Genomic DNA, 15516 nt, shown 5'->3' with positions numbered 1-15516 from the left:
ACCATATTATCAATAGAATATGAAAAAAATAAAATAAAATGGACATTTCTTTTTTAAAAGAATATAATATTAAAAAATAATCTTATCAAAAGAAGATAATAATAAATATATATGATTTTAATTTTAGTTAATAACATTAATAACATATATATTAATTTATTATCATAATTTTTTCTGAATAAATATAAATATAAGCATACTTTTGAATCTTTATCTTCAGTTCTGAACCATTGATTTCAAAATTAGGATGTCCATTTCATATAGAGCCTTCCACATAAAAATTAGACTAAAACCTTGTTATTGACTGTTTGTTTTCATTGACTTAAATTAATCAAAAGAGATTTGATTTGTATTTGGCTTCTATGTTTCATGAGTTGAGTAGTTTTGTATATGGCATCCCTAATAGCTGGTTTGTTTCAGCTGATGGTATTTTGTATTGTAATGCGTATCCAGCGTCTATATCTCTTAATTTGGGTTCCTGCAACATATTCCATCTCTTTATAGTTGCTTAAATTGTTATTTCTTTAAAGATATCTTGATAATCTTATAGTTTTTCCTTACAAATCCTTTTTAGAATGCTATTTATTTTATCTATAATAGTTATGTTCAACTTTGTTCAATAATAATTTTTACCCTCTTTTTAACTAATCCTCTCAACCAAATCACTTTCAAATGCAAACAGTCTTTGTTTCAACATTGACTGGAGAAAAATAATACTATGTATGATGACGTTTTCCATGACGCAAAATGGTTTCCCATTATATCAGGTCTGGGCCCCCTCCAAGAGAAACGTATCGAACATAACGCGTTGAATTGAATTAACGCACATGTCGATAAATTAGCAGTCCACTGTGAGAATTAACTCATGGAAGCTTCTCTGTCTGCCTAAACTTTCATAATGCAAAAATCAATCAGAAATATCTTGTACAGCTGTTTTTAGGATGCTCTTTAGAGGTGGGGCACTGGCTACGCAGCGGACAAAATGGCCCGCTCCATGCCATGCCCCATGTGATGACGTGACCGTCCAATCAAACGGTCTAATCAAACTGACCATGCCATCTCCAGTCCTTTCGGACATTTTTCATTTTTTTGATAAGTCCGTCGGGGGTGGAGGAAAGTTTTTTTTGTTTAAATGTATGATTATATTTTTTAAATTGAAATAATTTTTTTAAATATGTTTTTATAATTTTTTATTTTTTAAGTTATATTTGTAAAATAATAAATTAATAATTAGTTATGTATTTAAAGTTTTTAAATAATAAGTTATGTGTTTTCTTTAATCTTTGATTATATTTTTAAAATTGAAATAATTTATTTTAATATTTTTTCATAATTTTTTATTTATTATATTTTTTCAAATTTTTAAGCTATATTTGTGAAATAATAAATATAATAAATTAATAGTTAATTATAATATTAAATTTTAAGTTAAAAACATTAAAAATTATTAAGTTTATTAAGTTTTATTATTAATTTTTAATCTTTTTAACTTACATTATTAATATATAATGTTTTTAAGTTTTATTAATTGTTTATTTATTTAAGTTTTTATAATTTAATTAATAAAATTTACTTGGTATATTTTCTTTGTATGTTTATTATTATTATTTAATCTAATAATATATAAATTTAATCAAATAATCAAATATTTTAACATTTTTTTTGATATGCGATATTAAACATTAATCTAAAATACACCTATCAAATGAAATTTTGAATAAATATATTTTAAATTGTCAATCTAGATACAATATTTACATAATTTGAATTTAATTTTTTTACTTGTGTATAATTTATATACATTTTATTTTGTAAATTTAAGCAATAAGTTATAGTTTGCATTAAATTTTTACTTATGTGCAATTTTTACTTATGTATCATATATTATATGTTTAATGTGTCATTCTTTAAATAAAAAGTTAATTTAAAAACATTCAAAGAAAATATACTAAGTAAATATTGAACTTTAGATACTTATTATAAAAAATTATTAAAAAAATTAAAATAAAATAAAAATAAAATTATTAAAAGAATTAAAATAAATTAAGAAGATGCTTCTCATGGTAGAATTTTTTACATGAAGAAAAAGGAAATTGGATTTGATTTAACGGAGGGACTAATTTTGTCGGTGTAATCTTGAGTGGGATGAATAATATAAGAAAGATGCTTCTTGTCAGACTTGATCTGATTTGGTTCGGATATTGATGCTGATTAGGTATGTCTAAATTGACAAGTAATATAAAAATGTTTATTTTAATAATTTCATATTTGGTATAGATTTTTTAATTGTAGATTTAGTTTTATAGATAAGAATGGTGTATATATATACACCATTCTTCCTCCCAAAGCTCAAACTTGCATTGATCAAGACTAATCTCAAGGTAATTTGGATTGAACCTTAAATTTTAAAAAATTAAATTATGTCTAGAATCCTAACCTTTCCTACTATTTTTTGTGAGTCAACTTGGTACACATTTTGTGAGGCTTGTTGCTATGTGTTGGTATTTAAAAACATCCATTTGTGTAGTTAATACATAAAAAGATGTAAAGAATATGCATCTGCATTCCCATTAGTGGTGATTTGAGAAGCAAAGTGATACATGAAGCTTGTAGTGCTTTCTATTTTGGCCATTTATGAGTATTTACTAGATAATAAATATTATTGAACATCATATTGGAAAGACTTGTTTTATATTGAAGACTTTTGGAGGTTTCCACCTTGAAGTGGCTTTTTATTATCATGTATTTGTATTTTATTTTCTACTATATTCTCTTGTATAATTAATTTCATTACAAGTGGTACCAATCAAGGAGAGCTATAGAGAGCTACTCAAGGACATGTTGAAGTAGCTATAGTCTTGATTGGAGGTTCTCTTTTCAGTAATTTTGAACGAGTTATTGTGAAATCGACATTTTAAACAAATTCACTTCAAAAGTTACAAAACAATGAGTTTCTTGAAGATTTTTTTCACCAAAAGGAAGTCTACACTTAAATAAGCTATAATAGAAATGAAAATTGTTCTAATTTATTTTGAGTGATTTATTACAAAAATTCTTTTGGTAAAAAAAAAGGCGGGGACTTCACTAATAAGGGAAATAACCTGATTGCACTAGGAGGTCCCTAATAAAGACAGATCATATTTAGAGGTAAAACCTAACGGAAATTTGGATGTACTTTGTTTTGCACTAGATGACATGGTTTTCCTATTAGGGGAGAATATATGACCTTTATTGGGAAATTGGATGTACTATGTTTTTCACTAGATGACATGGTTTTCCTACTTGGGAGAATATACAAAATATCAAGTTTGTCATTCTACACAAGGAGATCTAGGCATCCCATGCATATCTTAATTTCATAAATATACTTTAAAAAATTGTTACTTAGGGAGTTTGATTAGTAGCATCTTGGGGTTTAATAAATTTTGCATCAAATAAAAGATTTTATATTTGCACATATCTTTTTCTAAACAATGTTCATTTTATTTATTAAATGTTTTCCCATCTTTACTTACATTTTTGTGGGGGGCGTGAATAAAAGCCACACAATTGTGCACACCTTATGTACTTTTGGATCTTGTTTGCAAATATTTGTGTGTAACTTGTTTTTTCACCTTATATAATGGTTGATGAGTGTAATATTTGAGATTTGTTTTGTGCAAGTCTTTTATCATTTTTATTGTTTATACATCATGCATGTTACTACACAAGACATAATGCAACCTTTATTTTTTTGTTATATTATTTATAATAATGAAATTTACATATCCTGCAACATCCTTATTACAATTTTTTGTTTCCTTTTATCCTTTATCCTATCTATGTACATTGTGTATATTATTTTGACCCTATTTTACTTAAATTATGTCACCTCTATCCATTTATATCCCCTTTCCCCTCTATCTATATATAATGCAGCTCAAAAATTTGGTATTAGTTTATAATATTTAATATTTAAATTGTTTTAAAACAATTTAAAAAAATTTAAAAAAGGCACAAAGCAGTACCTTGATATAGGCAAAGTATCATCACTACATTAGTGAGATGGAAAAGGATATTGAATTCGAATTTGTTTAGAGACCAATTCTGTCGATGCCGTGCTCAGTGGGATGTGGATGTCGGAAGGAAAATGATGGGAAATTAAGTAAGCGCGGTTTTGTAAAGAGGTAAGTTGAGTCCAGGAAGGAAACTGCTTGGAAATTACACAATCCTTGACCTGTACAGAGAGTAAAGTGGCTCCAGTCCTTCCGTTGACAAATTAAAGGGATTAAATCCAAAATGCTTTGAGTAGGTAGAGGAACGATTTGATTCGATGAGATTTGATTTGGTTTGGGGACATGGTGAGGGGTATAAGTGATTAAAAAAGAAATTGGATCTGTATATATGATTTTTTTTTCACATATATCATTATCTTTTTGACATTTCATCTTTATTTTTAATTTCTAAATTTCCATGAAAAGTCTTGAGTAGGTAGGAATCCATCAAGGTGACTTTAAAAATTATTCTGTCTAAATCATTTTAACACATTTTATAGGGAGATGTTCTCATTAGTGTCAAGTTTCGAGTAGGTAGGCATTCCATCAAGATGACTTTAGAAATGATTTTGTATTTATTAGTTGAAAATTATTTTAACATGTTCTATAGGGAGATGCTCTTATTAGTATTAAGTTTAATATCAAAGTCTTGAGTAGGTAGGCATCCCATCAAGGTGACTTTAAAAATTATTCTATCTAAATTATTTTGTATTTATTAGAATAATTTTTAAAGTCACCTTGATGGGATGCCTATACCATTCTTATCTATAAAACTAAATCTACAATTAAAAAATCTATACCAAATAAGAAATTATTAAAATAAACATTTTTATATTACTTGTCAATTTAGACATACCTAATCAGTATCAGTATCCGAACCAAATCAGATCAAATCTGACAAGAAGCATCTTTCTTATATTATTCATCCCACTCAAGATTACATCGACAAAATTAGTCCCTCCATTAAATCAAATCCAATTTCCTTTTTTTTCATGTAAAAAATTCTACCATGAGAAGCATATCGAACATAACGCGTTGAATTGAATTAACGCACATGTCGATAAATTAGCGGACGTTTTCCATGACGCAAAATGGTTTCCCATTATATCAGGTCTGGGCCCCCTCCAAGAGAAACGTATCGAACATAACGCGTTGAATTGAATTAACGCACATGTCGATAAATTAGCAGACGTTTTCCATGACGCAAAATGGTTTCCCATTATATCAGGTCTGGGCCCCCTCCAAGAGAAACGTATCGAACATAACGCGTTGAATTGAATTAACGCGCATGTCGATAAATTAGCAGTCCACTGTGAGAATTAACTCATGGAAGCTTCTCTGTCTGCCTAAACTTTCATAATGCAAAAATCAATCAGAAATATCTTGTACAGCTGTTTTTAGGATGCTCTTTAGGACTAGTGATTTAGGACGAATTCAATACAACTGGTTTCAGGATCTCTTTATGACTAGTGATTTAAGACGAATTCAATTCCACGCCTATATTTTCTATGCATCGACTGCAACCATTCACATGACAGAAGAAGTACAAAGAGATATTTGAAGAGATATCTGTTGTGTACCATTCACATGGTAGAAGAAGAACAAAGAGATATTTGAAGAGATATCTGTTGTGACTCGTGGTGGTGTTAAATTACTACTGAAAAAACTTTATAAGTAAACGTATTGTGGAGTTGATATTAGTTCATTCTGAGAGTAGAATGGCAGCAAATATGGCAGAACTGAATACGGGAAACAAAATGCCTGTAATTGGGCTTGGAACTGGCGCTCCAGCTGTCCAGTATGAGGAGATCAAGGCTGCTGTCCATGCGGCTCTTAAGGTAGCAGAATATAAGAGCTTATAGTTTGAATTGCTTCATTGAATGTATAATTGTCTTAGTCTGAATAAGTTAATTATATAACATTTAAGCATATAGAATTTTTCTCTTAGGATGTAATTTTGTTGTGAGTAGATGATCACTGTCATCTGTAAAGTTTATAGTTATTGCGATCTTTAGTCTCCAACATACTAGTATTAGTTTGCTTATGGCTTTAAAGCACAGAGTAATTGAATTGCACTTTCAATCACATTCAATTTCCTTGGGTAAATCCTTTACCCCTCCAAGTAATAATTTGTTTGAGACAGAGAGAGTAATTAGGCTCTACTTTGTTTTAAAGAATAGTTTATTTCATATGTTTTAATCATTTTATGCCACTCCGATTACCAATCGCTTGAGTGCCCTGAAATACTATGTAACCTGCCAATACATAAATTTCAAAGTTCAACTTGTAGCTTGTTCATTTTAATGTATATTATGATTGGCTTGCTTTTTAAGTCTCACGAGTGGAACCTGCAACCTCAATTTTGGCTGTTGAAGTCTTTTTTTGAACTTCTGGCAAACACTCCGTTTGTGTTGTAATAGATGGGTGGGTAGACTTTTAAGATCCTCCAGTTTGGTTTGGATTATGTTTGTAAAAAACAAAGTGTCCACTGTTTTAAGTTCTACTAATTTAAATAGAACAAACATTTCTCTTCTCTTCTCATAATAACAATCAGAACTTTGGGTATCAGTAAAAATAATTTGTGTAATTGACTTTATGTCATAATATTTTCTAAAGGTTTTTAACATGTATTAGTTGGAATACAGGTTGGATACAGATTTTTTGACACCGCCAGCTTTTATGGGTCAGAAGGTGCCTTAGGAGCAGCTCTCACAGAAGCTTTCCAAAGCGGTGTTGTGAAGCGGGAGGAAGTGTTTGTCATCACTAAACTGTGGGATGATGAACATGACGATCCTCTTGCTGCTATCACCAAAAGTCTCAAGTATTTAATTCTACACATTAATAATCTATGCTTTATCTTAGAATTAATTTTTTCATGTAGATATCTAACAAGTACTTTGACCGCAGGAATTTGCAGCTGGAATACTTGGACTTGTATCTAGTACACTGGCCTGTAAGGTTGAGGAAAGGACATACCCTTCCACCAAAGGAGGAAGACTTTTTGCCTCTGGATATCAAATCTACATGGCAAGCCATGGAAAAATGTTTTGAATTGGGTCTCACCAAAGCCATTGGTGTGAGCAATTTTTCCTGTAAAAAAACTGAAGATCTGTTGAAATATGCCAAAATTCCTCCTGCTGTCAATCAAGTAATGCAATATTGTATAGTTTTTCTGTAAATTTAGCTATCTACATTTTCTCTAAAATGTTAGTAATTGATCAAAAGTGGTTGAATATGGTAGGTAGAGATGCACCCAATGTGGCAGCAGAAAAAGCTAAGAGAGTATTGCAGTAAGATGAAAATTCTAGTATGTGCATGGTCTCCTCTTGGAGCTCCAAATAATCCCTGGGGATCCAATGCAGTGATGGACAGCCCTGTAATTAAGGAAATTGCTCAAAAGCATGGGAAGTCTATAGCGCAGGTATATACTTCTCGTGTATTCTTAGATTTTGAATGTGCCAACTCATATATCTTCTCCTTGTTATAGTTTGCATGTGAATTAGCATTGTTGTTTTAGTAACTTGTATGTTCCTTGCAGGTTCTGTTGAGGTGGACAATAGAGCAAGGAGTGTGTGTGGTCCCCAAGAGCTTTAATAAAGGGAGGATAACCGAAAATTTTCAGGTTTTTGACTGGTCTTTAACTGCAGAAGACCATGCAAAAATAAGCAAGCTTGAGCAGAGGAAGAATATGAGGGGAGACGATTTTGTAAACTCAACAACTAGCCCTTACCGAACAATTGAAGAACTATGGGATGGAGAGATCTAATTGCAGATCACGAGTTTATTGCAACTTTAGAATATTGGTCTATTTATGTTTTCATCTTCTGTTTAGTTAATTAATTAAATTGAGCCCGAGGTTCAATAATCTGCATCAGTCCCATCACTGAAAAAAGCTTATTACAATGAATAAAATAGACCAATTGAAGTGATTCCTTCCTTAGGATGTTTCTATCTCTAAAGCATTACTTTTATTGATCTTACATCAAATGGAGAGTTTCAAAATTTTAGGCTTTTAGCTGTGTTACCAATTTTCAGAATTAAAAATGAAGTGTACAAATTCCTTTTTTTCTTTGTATGGTATACTACTGCAATAATTAATGTTTTAAAATCCTCGTCCAGTGAAGAGAGTTTAACCAATAGATTATTGAGCTGATTCATTGAACAATTTTATAGAATCTAAATAATAAGCTATAACATTCTATTACTGACATACTAGATCATTTTGATATTACTTACATACTAGGTCATTTTGAAATATCAAACTTGAGTGTTCATTGCATTAAAATATAATTGATAATTACAAAGAAAATTTAACATGCAAAGTATAAGTCTTATATTTAACATTTTAGTTAAGATTGCACTTTCTTTTTTTGATGTTCCTAATCCCAATTTAGTATTACATTATTTTACAAACACCAAAACGGGCACTAAATCATAAACTCCTATTGGTGTGCTAGGAGATACTATCACTAGTGTACTAGACCTTTTGGATTGGAACTTGTGTCATTCATTCTACTCTATGACTTGTGCCAAATGAAGTTGCACAACTTATAGAGGGCATCAAAACTCTTTTTAGTTTCCTGAAGAAGCACAATTCTCAACTTCAAATCTTTCACCAGATTTTTTACCAAAATCTACTTGGGGGAACCATTTAGTCCTTGAATGTTCCAAGAAATGACAATCATTTCTTGAGTTTGTAGGAGAAAACTTACTCTAGGGTACTTTGGCTACCATTAACCACATCTCTAGCAATGTTGAACTACCTCAACTCCCTCGTCATCTTCCTTCCCAACCTTGAATCCTTGCCCACATTCGCAAACTTTATAGCACTTTTGATTAATAGACCCTGAGGGGGAAGGGGGATCCCCAAATAGTTGAAAGTAACATTTTCTGATTTAGAATCAACATGGGAGAGAATACAAGGGGAAATTAACAGCACACCATAGTCCGGGTAAACTTTATCTAGAGACAAATGTACCCAACCATAAAGAGGAGTGACCTATTGAGGAGAGACCATAGAGGCACTCATCAAGGGGGGAGCCCCTTAAGAAAACACAATACCACAAAGGGGACAATATCTAGAATAGGGGAAGGCATGCCAAAGACCTTAGGCCCATCAACAAGTGGAGGGAAAATAATCTCATCTCGGGTATTCTAAAGAGAGAGCACAACCTCTAGAGAAACTTTAGGAGGAGAACCCATCACCCCATGTAGAGGGGGATCCTTCTTCAGATTATGAGACCATGGGAGTGAAGACTCCGCACCCACCAACATTAAAACCCACCAACATCAAATAAGCCACAACATAAGAATCCACTTTCTTCTAGGCATATCACAAGGGTAAAGAGCCAACGAAATTAGGATTACCATTCTAAGATAAAGTTTAGAATTAAGATTACAACTGAATTAGAATTAGAATTAGAATTATATTAAGATTAAGATATAATTAAGATTATGATTATATTATTTAACGTACTACAGACGTAACCATTACACCTCCTTTAAATTCAAGTGCTAATTGAAAAACCTAAGTACTAATTAGAAAACTAACAGTTCATCACTAATTATATGCTCAGTCCATATTTCAAAAAAACAAGAAGTCCTATGATATTCCATGCAGCTGCCTTATACTCGTAAACCTAGCTTACACAAGTCTTCCAAGGAAAAGAGCACTAGTTAATGCCCATGGAAAGAGCTCTAGTTACCGCCCATGTTAAACCAGTCAAATCTCTCCAGTTTATCGTGACTAAACAATGAACCAAACTTCAAAAAATATTATGCACGTTTACTTGGCAACATGAACACAACACTTATCTCTTCAAATATATCTTTGTACTTTTCCTACCATGTGGAGAGATACAGTCAATGGAGAAAATGTGTACGTTGAATAGAATTCGGTGTGTTTTTAATATTTAATTTGAAGAACGCAGATGTCGATATATTAGGTTAGCTGTCCAGTTTGAGAAGTAAGTCATGCCTACTTTTATTTTGTCCTATACCTAAAGGATGCGAAAATCAATCAATGGAGAAAATGTGTACGTTGAATAGAATTCGGTGTGTTTTTAATATTTAATTTGAAGAATGCAGATGTGGACATATTAGGTTAGCTGTCCAGTTTGAGAAGTAAGTCATGCCTACTTTTATTTTGTCCTATACCTAAAGGATGCGAAAATCAATCAATGGAAAAAATGTGTACGTTGAATAGAATTCGGTGTGTTTTAATATTTAATTTGAAGAACGCAGATGTCGATATATTAGGTTAGCTGTCCAATTTGAGAACTAAGTCATGATATATTAGGTTAGCTGTCCAATTTGAGAAGTAAGTCATGCCTACTTTTATTTTGTCCTATACCTAAAGGATGCGAAAATCAATTAGAAATATCTTGTGCAACTGTTTTGGTGGCGGATTTCTCAATCCGTCAATCAGCAGCTGTCGACGACGTTGATTTATGACGAATGCTCCACATACTTCGAAAGCGAAAATTACCTTGCGGTTTATTGAATACAAGTGTATCAAAGCTACCTCCTAAGAGAAGAATTTTACACGCTTAAATGCTATATAATTAACTAATTCAGACTAAAACAATCATATATTCAGTGAAGCAATTCAAGCTATATTAAGACTAGTTTGTTCTGCTACCTGAAGAGCCACACCAACAGCTACCTTGATCTTCTCATACTTGATCTCCTGTATTGTCAAGTTCATATTAATTCTTTTTTGTCTGTAGATTGGCAGCAAAAATGGGATATGTTGCAGAATTGAATACGGGAAGCAAACTGGCTGTAATTGGGCTTGGAACAGGCTCACTAGTATGAGGTGATCAAGGCTCTTAGTCTGAATTAGTTAATTACATAATACATGACTCGGTAGGCTTTTAAGATCCTACGGTTTGGCTTGGATTATGGTTTCTAAAAAGGAAGTGTCCACTATTTTAAGTTCTATTACTTTAAATAGAACAAGCGTTTCTCCTCTCTTATCACGTATGATGGATTATAAAGTTTTCTGGGTGGAAAAACTCACAATCAGAACATCACTTTTTTTTGTGTGTAATTAACTTCATGTCTTAATATTTTCTAAAATTTGTTAACATGTATTAGTCGGAATACATGTTGGATACAGACATTTTGACACCGCCAGCTGTTATGAGTCAGAAGGTGTCTTAGGAGCAGCTCTCGAAGTTTAGTTACCTATATCTTTTCTAAAACTTATGTAACTGATCAAAAGTAGTGGAATATGGTAGGTAGAGATGCACCCAATGTGGCAGCAGAAAAAGCTAAGAGAGTACTCCAATAAAATGAAAATTCAAGTATGTGCATGGTCTCCTCTCGGAGCTCCAAACAGTCCATGGGGATCCAACATGGTGATGGACAGCCCTGTGATTAAGGAAAATGCTCAAAAGCATGGAAAATCTATAGCACAGGTATATAGTTCTCATGTCTTCTTTAATTTTTGATTGTGCCACCTCATATATCTTCTTCTTGTTATAGCTTGCATGTAAACTAGCATTCTTTTTGCCACTTTGATAATGAATAACACCGCGTGGTATTTTGTATGTTCCTTGCAGGTTGTGTTGAGGTGGGAAATAGAGCAGGGAGTGTGTGTGATCCCCAAGAGCTGTAATAAAGGGAGGATAACAGAAAATTTTCAGGTTTTTGACTGGTGTTTGACTGGTGTTTGACTGCAGAAGACCATGAGAAAATGTGCAAGCTTGAGCAGAGGACTTGTAAACTCAACAACTAGCCCTTACAAAACCATTGAAGAACTATGGGATTGAGAGATCTAATGGCAGACCATGAGTTTATTGCAACTTTATAATATCTCATCCAGGTCTATTTCTGCTTTCATCTTCTGTTTAGTTAAGTAAATAAATTGAGCCAGTGGTTAAATAATCTGCATTGGTTGCTCGATATCATCAGTCCCATCACCAACAAAATCTTATTTAAAAATGAAAAAACAGACCACTTGATGCGATTCCTTCCTTAGGCTGTTTATATCTCTGAAGTGTTATTTTATTTGATTAGATCAAAGTGTAGAGTTTATAAACTTTTTAATTGTTAGATAGTGTAGAGTTTATAAATTTTTTAATTGTTAGATATGTTAACACTTTTTAGAATTAAAATGAATGTGGAAATTCCTTTTTTTTCTTGTATGCTAACCTAGTGCAATAATTAATAATTGAAAACTGTCATTTAATGAAGAGAATTTAACCAATAGCTTATTGAGTTGATCTATTGAACAATTTGTAATTATGGGAAAGATGATTATGTGTTATGGATGTGTTGAGGTTACCTTTCAATCTTTTTTTTTTTTCAAAATTGAACAAAGTTAAAGATTTGAATTTGTAAAGTAAGGAAAATTTTAAGTGCTCTAGTGATAGTTCACGGTTATTACATAAGGTTTCAATGTAAAGTGAAGACGTAATTTCTTTGTAAATGTCATAATAATGTTATGATTCATTTTTAAGTTAGAAGCCTTTTTTGAAATTAGAAGTTTTTAGAGTAATTAGATGAAACAATATTTTAAATTCTCTATGCATAAGTAGTTATTTATAGAATTTAGAAGTTTTAGCTAAATATTTAAAGATGGAATATACAAATTTTAATTTTTTTAAAAATAATAAACTATTACGAAAGATGTGAGAGAAATGACAATTTTTTTAAAGATATAGATGAGAGTTTTAAGTTTGTAACCTAAATAGTTGGCAATTGCTTTTAGATAGATATGATAAGATGGTATGGTAGAAGGAATTCAAGATTTACTAGAATCTTATTTTAAATTACAAGGACTAACAAAAGGACTTTATCATAAATAGAAAGTGGCCTAATAAGATAAGGCTTGAAATAAAATTATTTTATTTTGGCAATTATGAAAAAAACTCTCTTTTTCATCTTTATTTTTGTATTGTAGGTGGTGGTTGGCACGTTTGTCATCTTAGATAGATGGTGTCTGACTATAATTTCTATTACTATGGCACACATCCCATCTACTTCATATCTATTTCCAGGAATTTTCCTTTATTGTTAACTACCGGTTCACTTCTAAGATAGAGTAATTTGGCTAAGTAGGATTTCAGAACTATTGCAAATATGGGAGGTGAAAGGGTGAGAATTGAGCCAAGAACCCACTTTGAATTCAAGGAGGATGGGACTATTTTGCATATTGCTTAGAGGGTAGGGTCACCTAGTTTATTGGAAGCATGAATGGGTTTAATGAAAATCTCCCCATCTAGTTTGCTACCTCTTGGGAGAACCATAATTATATTAAGAACGTCCTTGAAGCTGCCAAGATTTAAATAGAAAGCCCATTCCACTCCACCAAGAGCTAATTTTTAGGCTCTACAAGTTTCATTTATCCATATGCCCTCTGAAGCCCATTATTGCCATGGATGCCACTCAATATTTTGAATCCCTACTTGTGACCACTATCTTGGACTCCCCTAATGGCCATAAAATCAAGAAGTGTCTTATGATCTTGAATGCTAGCAAAGCCCCTCCTAAAACCCCTTTAACCACTTCGAACAAGTATAGCTCAGCCAACCCTAAGGGGACTAAATCTACTCCCAATACTCCCCTCTCTGACCACAACCTTGTTGTTATTGGTCTTTACAACATTAAACATTTTTCCACTCCTTCAAGCTCAACAAAAAATGGGAAAAATGCCCTCCTTGCCAAGAAAGCTAAGAATAACTTGGACCAACACCATATTGAGAAAATTGAAAGTGATGGGAAGGACAAAGAGGTGGGTAACACCAATCCTCATAGGTCCAATAGGTTGGTGGAAATATCTTTGGGTAAAAATGAAGAGGCCATAGAAATTGATGATATTGGTGATGATCTTGAGGAGGTGGAGGAGACCAAGGAATTTGAGGATGAGATATATTTGGGAAATAATACAAGGTTACACTCAAAGAGTACCATGTGGAGTTGCTAGATAGGATTGAAGCCACCCACCTTATTGGAAGATGGACACCTGACTAGGAAGACCTATCAAGCTAAGGAGACTCATACTTGTGCTAAATGTGATCCTATTTCTATAGACTTAAGATCAGTGCATGTTGCTAGGTTCAGTTCAAAGGTAATTCATAGGTCGGCCACCACTTTGTGTTTGCTGTAGAAGAAGGTCTAATTTGGAGAAAAAAATGGTGCATGTATCCAGGTCTAGTTTGAAGGTGATGCATAACTCAACCACCACTCTATGTTTGTTGTAGAAGAAGGTTCTTGAAAGGATGTTGAAGTTGAGGAAAATTACAAAGATCTATTTGTTCAAATTCTTCATTTACGATTGGGGTAGTCTATTTACACAACAATCTTTAGGTTATCTTTTTTGTTGTTTATTGTTTAAATATTTTAAACTCTGATACTATTAAAGACACTTATATTTCTATGATTTATATGTGCTTTTCGTATTATATGTTTGGACTGTTTGGTGCTATTAATGGCTAGTTAATGTTGTCTTTTGGTTGTTTGTATACATTATCAACACCTTTTTTTTGTTGCTTTTTATATAAAAATATTAGAGTGAAAATATTAAGATTAAAATTTATGATTGAAAGTTATTAAATTATTTTGTATATATTAAAATGATAATAAAGAAAATTATGATTTTCAGATACTATTAACAAATAGAACAATTCATAAAAAAATATATACAAAATTATTATAAAAATTACATGCATTGGCATTATTTTTTTAATAGAAATATTTTTTGTGTAAATAGTTTACTTTTATTTAATTTAATTTAAATAGTATGAATCAAATACTTAAAAAATAGAAAAATCAGTTTATTTTACAATATTATAAATAGAAAAAAAAAAAAAAAAATTAAAATAGACATTTTTTTTTAAATATAAAAAGTAAAAATATAAAAAAATCTACCATTCCAAAAAGTTTGTTCTTATAACACCATTTTTTTTTAAACCAATCATAGTGTAGATAAATAATTTCTACAATATATTAAATTTAAAACTATAATTCTCAACATTAAAAACAAAAAAAAATAATCACTTTTCACTAAATTAGTTTTTATTAGTTTTAATTATTATTTAAAATTTTATAAAAAGACATAAATAATGAAAATATATTTTAAATGAAAAATTAATCCTTAAAAAGACAAAGGAAAAAAAGAAGAATTAGAATAAAACTAATTTAAAAATAAATAAAATATGATAGAATATCTTAATAAAAGAAATAATATCAAAAGATATTTTTATAAAAAATAAAAAATCATAATTTTTTCCTTTTATGCACAGTTCTTTATAATCAATAACATATATATTTTAAATTTTAAATTTTTATCATAATTTCTTCTAAATTAATATAAATGTAAGTTTCCTATTGGTTTTGAATCCTTATCTACAAGTTGTAACCATTGATTTCAAAAGTAGGTTGTCCATTTCATATGGAAGCTTCCACATAAAAATAAGATTAAAACCTTGTTATTGAGGGTTTGTTTTCATTGACTTAAATTAATCAAAAGAAATTT

At 31.0% G+C, this 15516-nt stretch overlaps 1 protein-coding gene and 1 non-coding gene across 2 annotated transcripts; both read left to right on the top strand.

Annotated features, from left to right (window-relative positions):
- The first annotated feature begins 5296 nt into the window (after positions 1-5296).
- Positions 5297-7963, top strand: LOC131066591 (non-functional NADPH-dependent codeinone reductase 2). The gene is made up of 5 exons (XM_058001399.2): positions 5297-5872; positions 6680-6855; positions 6942-7182; positions 7276-7455; positions 7573-7963. Exons 1-5 carry the CDS (start codon positions 5753-5755, stop codon positions 7798-7800), a joined length of 945 nt encoding a protein of 314 aa, XP_057857382.2. The 5' UTR covers positions 5297-5752; the 3' UTR covers positions 7801-7963.
- A 2395-nt stretch (positions 7964-10358) lies between these two features.
- LOC131066590 (uncharacterized) lies at positions 10359-12030 on the top strand. The gene is made up of 3 exons (XR_009111695.2): positions 10359-10851; positions 11276-11455; positions 11600-12030. It is a non-coding gene; the product is annotated as an uncharacterized LOC131066590 (transcript).
- Positions 12031-15516: the final 3486 nt, after the last annotated feature.

Source organism: Cryptomeria japonica, chromosome 10 (assembly GCF_030272615.1).
Source record: "Cryptomeria japonica chromosome 10, Sugi_1.0, whole genome shotgun sequence".
Lineage (NCBI taxonomy): Eukaryota > Viridiplantae > Streptophyta > Pinopsida > Cupressales > Cupressaceae > Cryptomeria > Cryptomeria japonica.
This window is presented reverse-complemented; position numbering and strand designations above follow the sequence as displayed.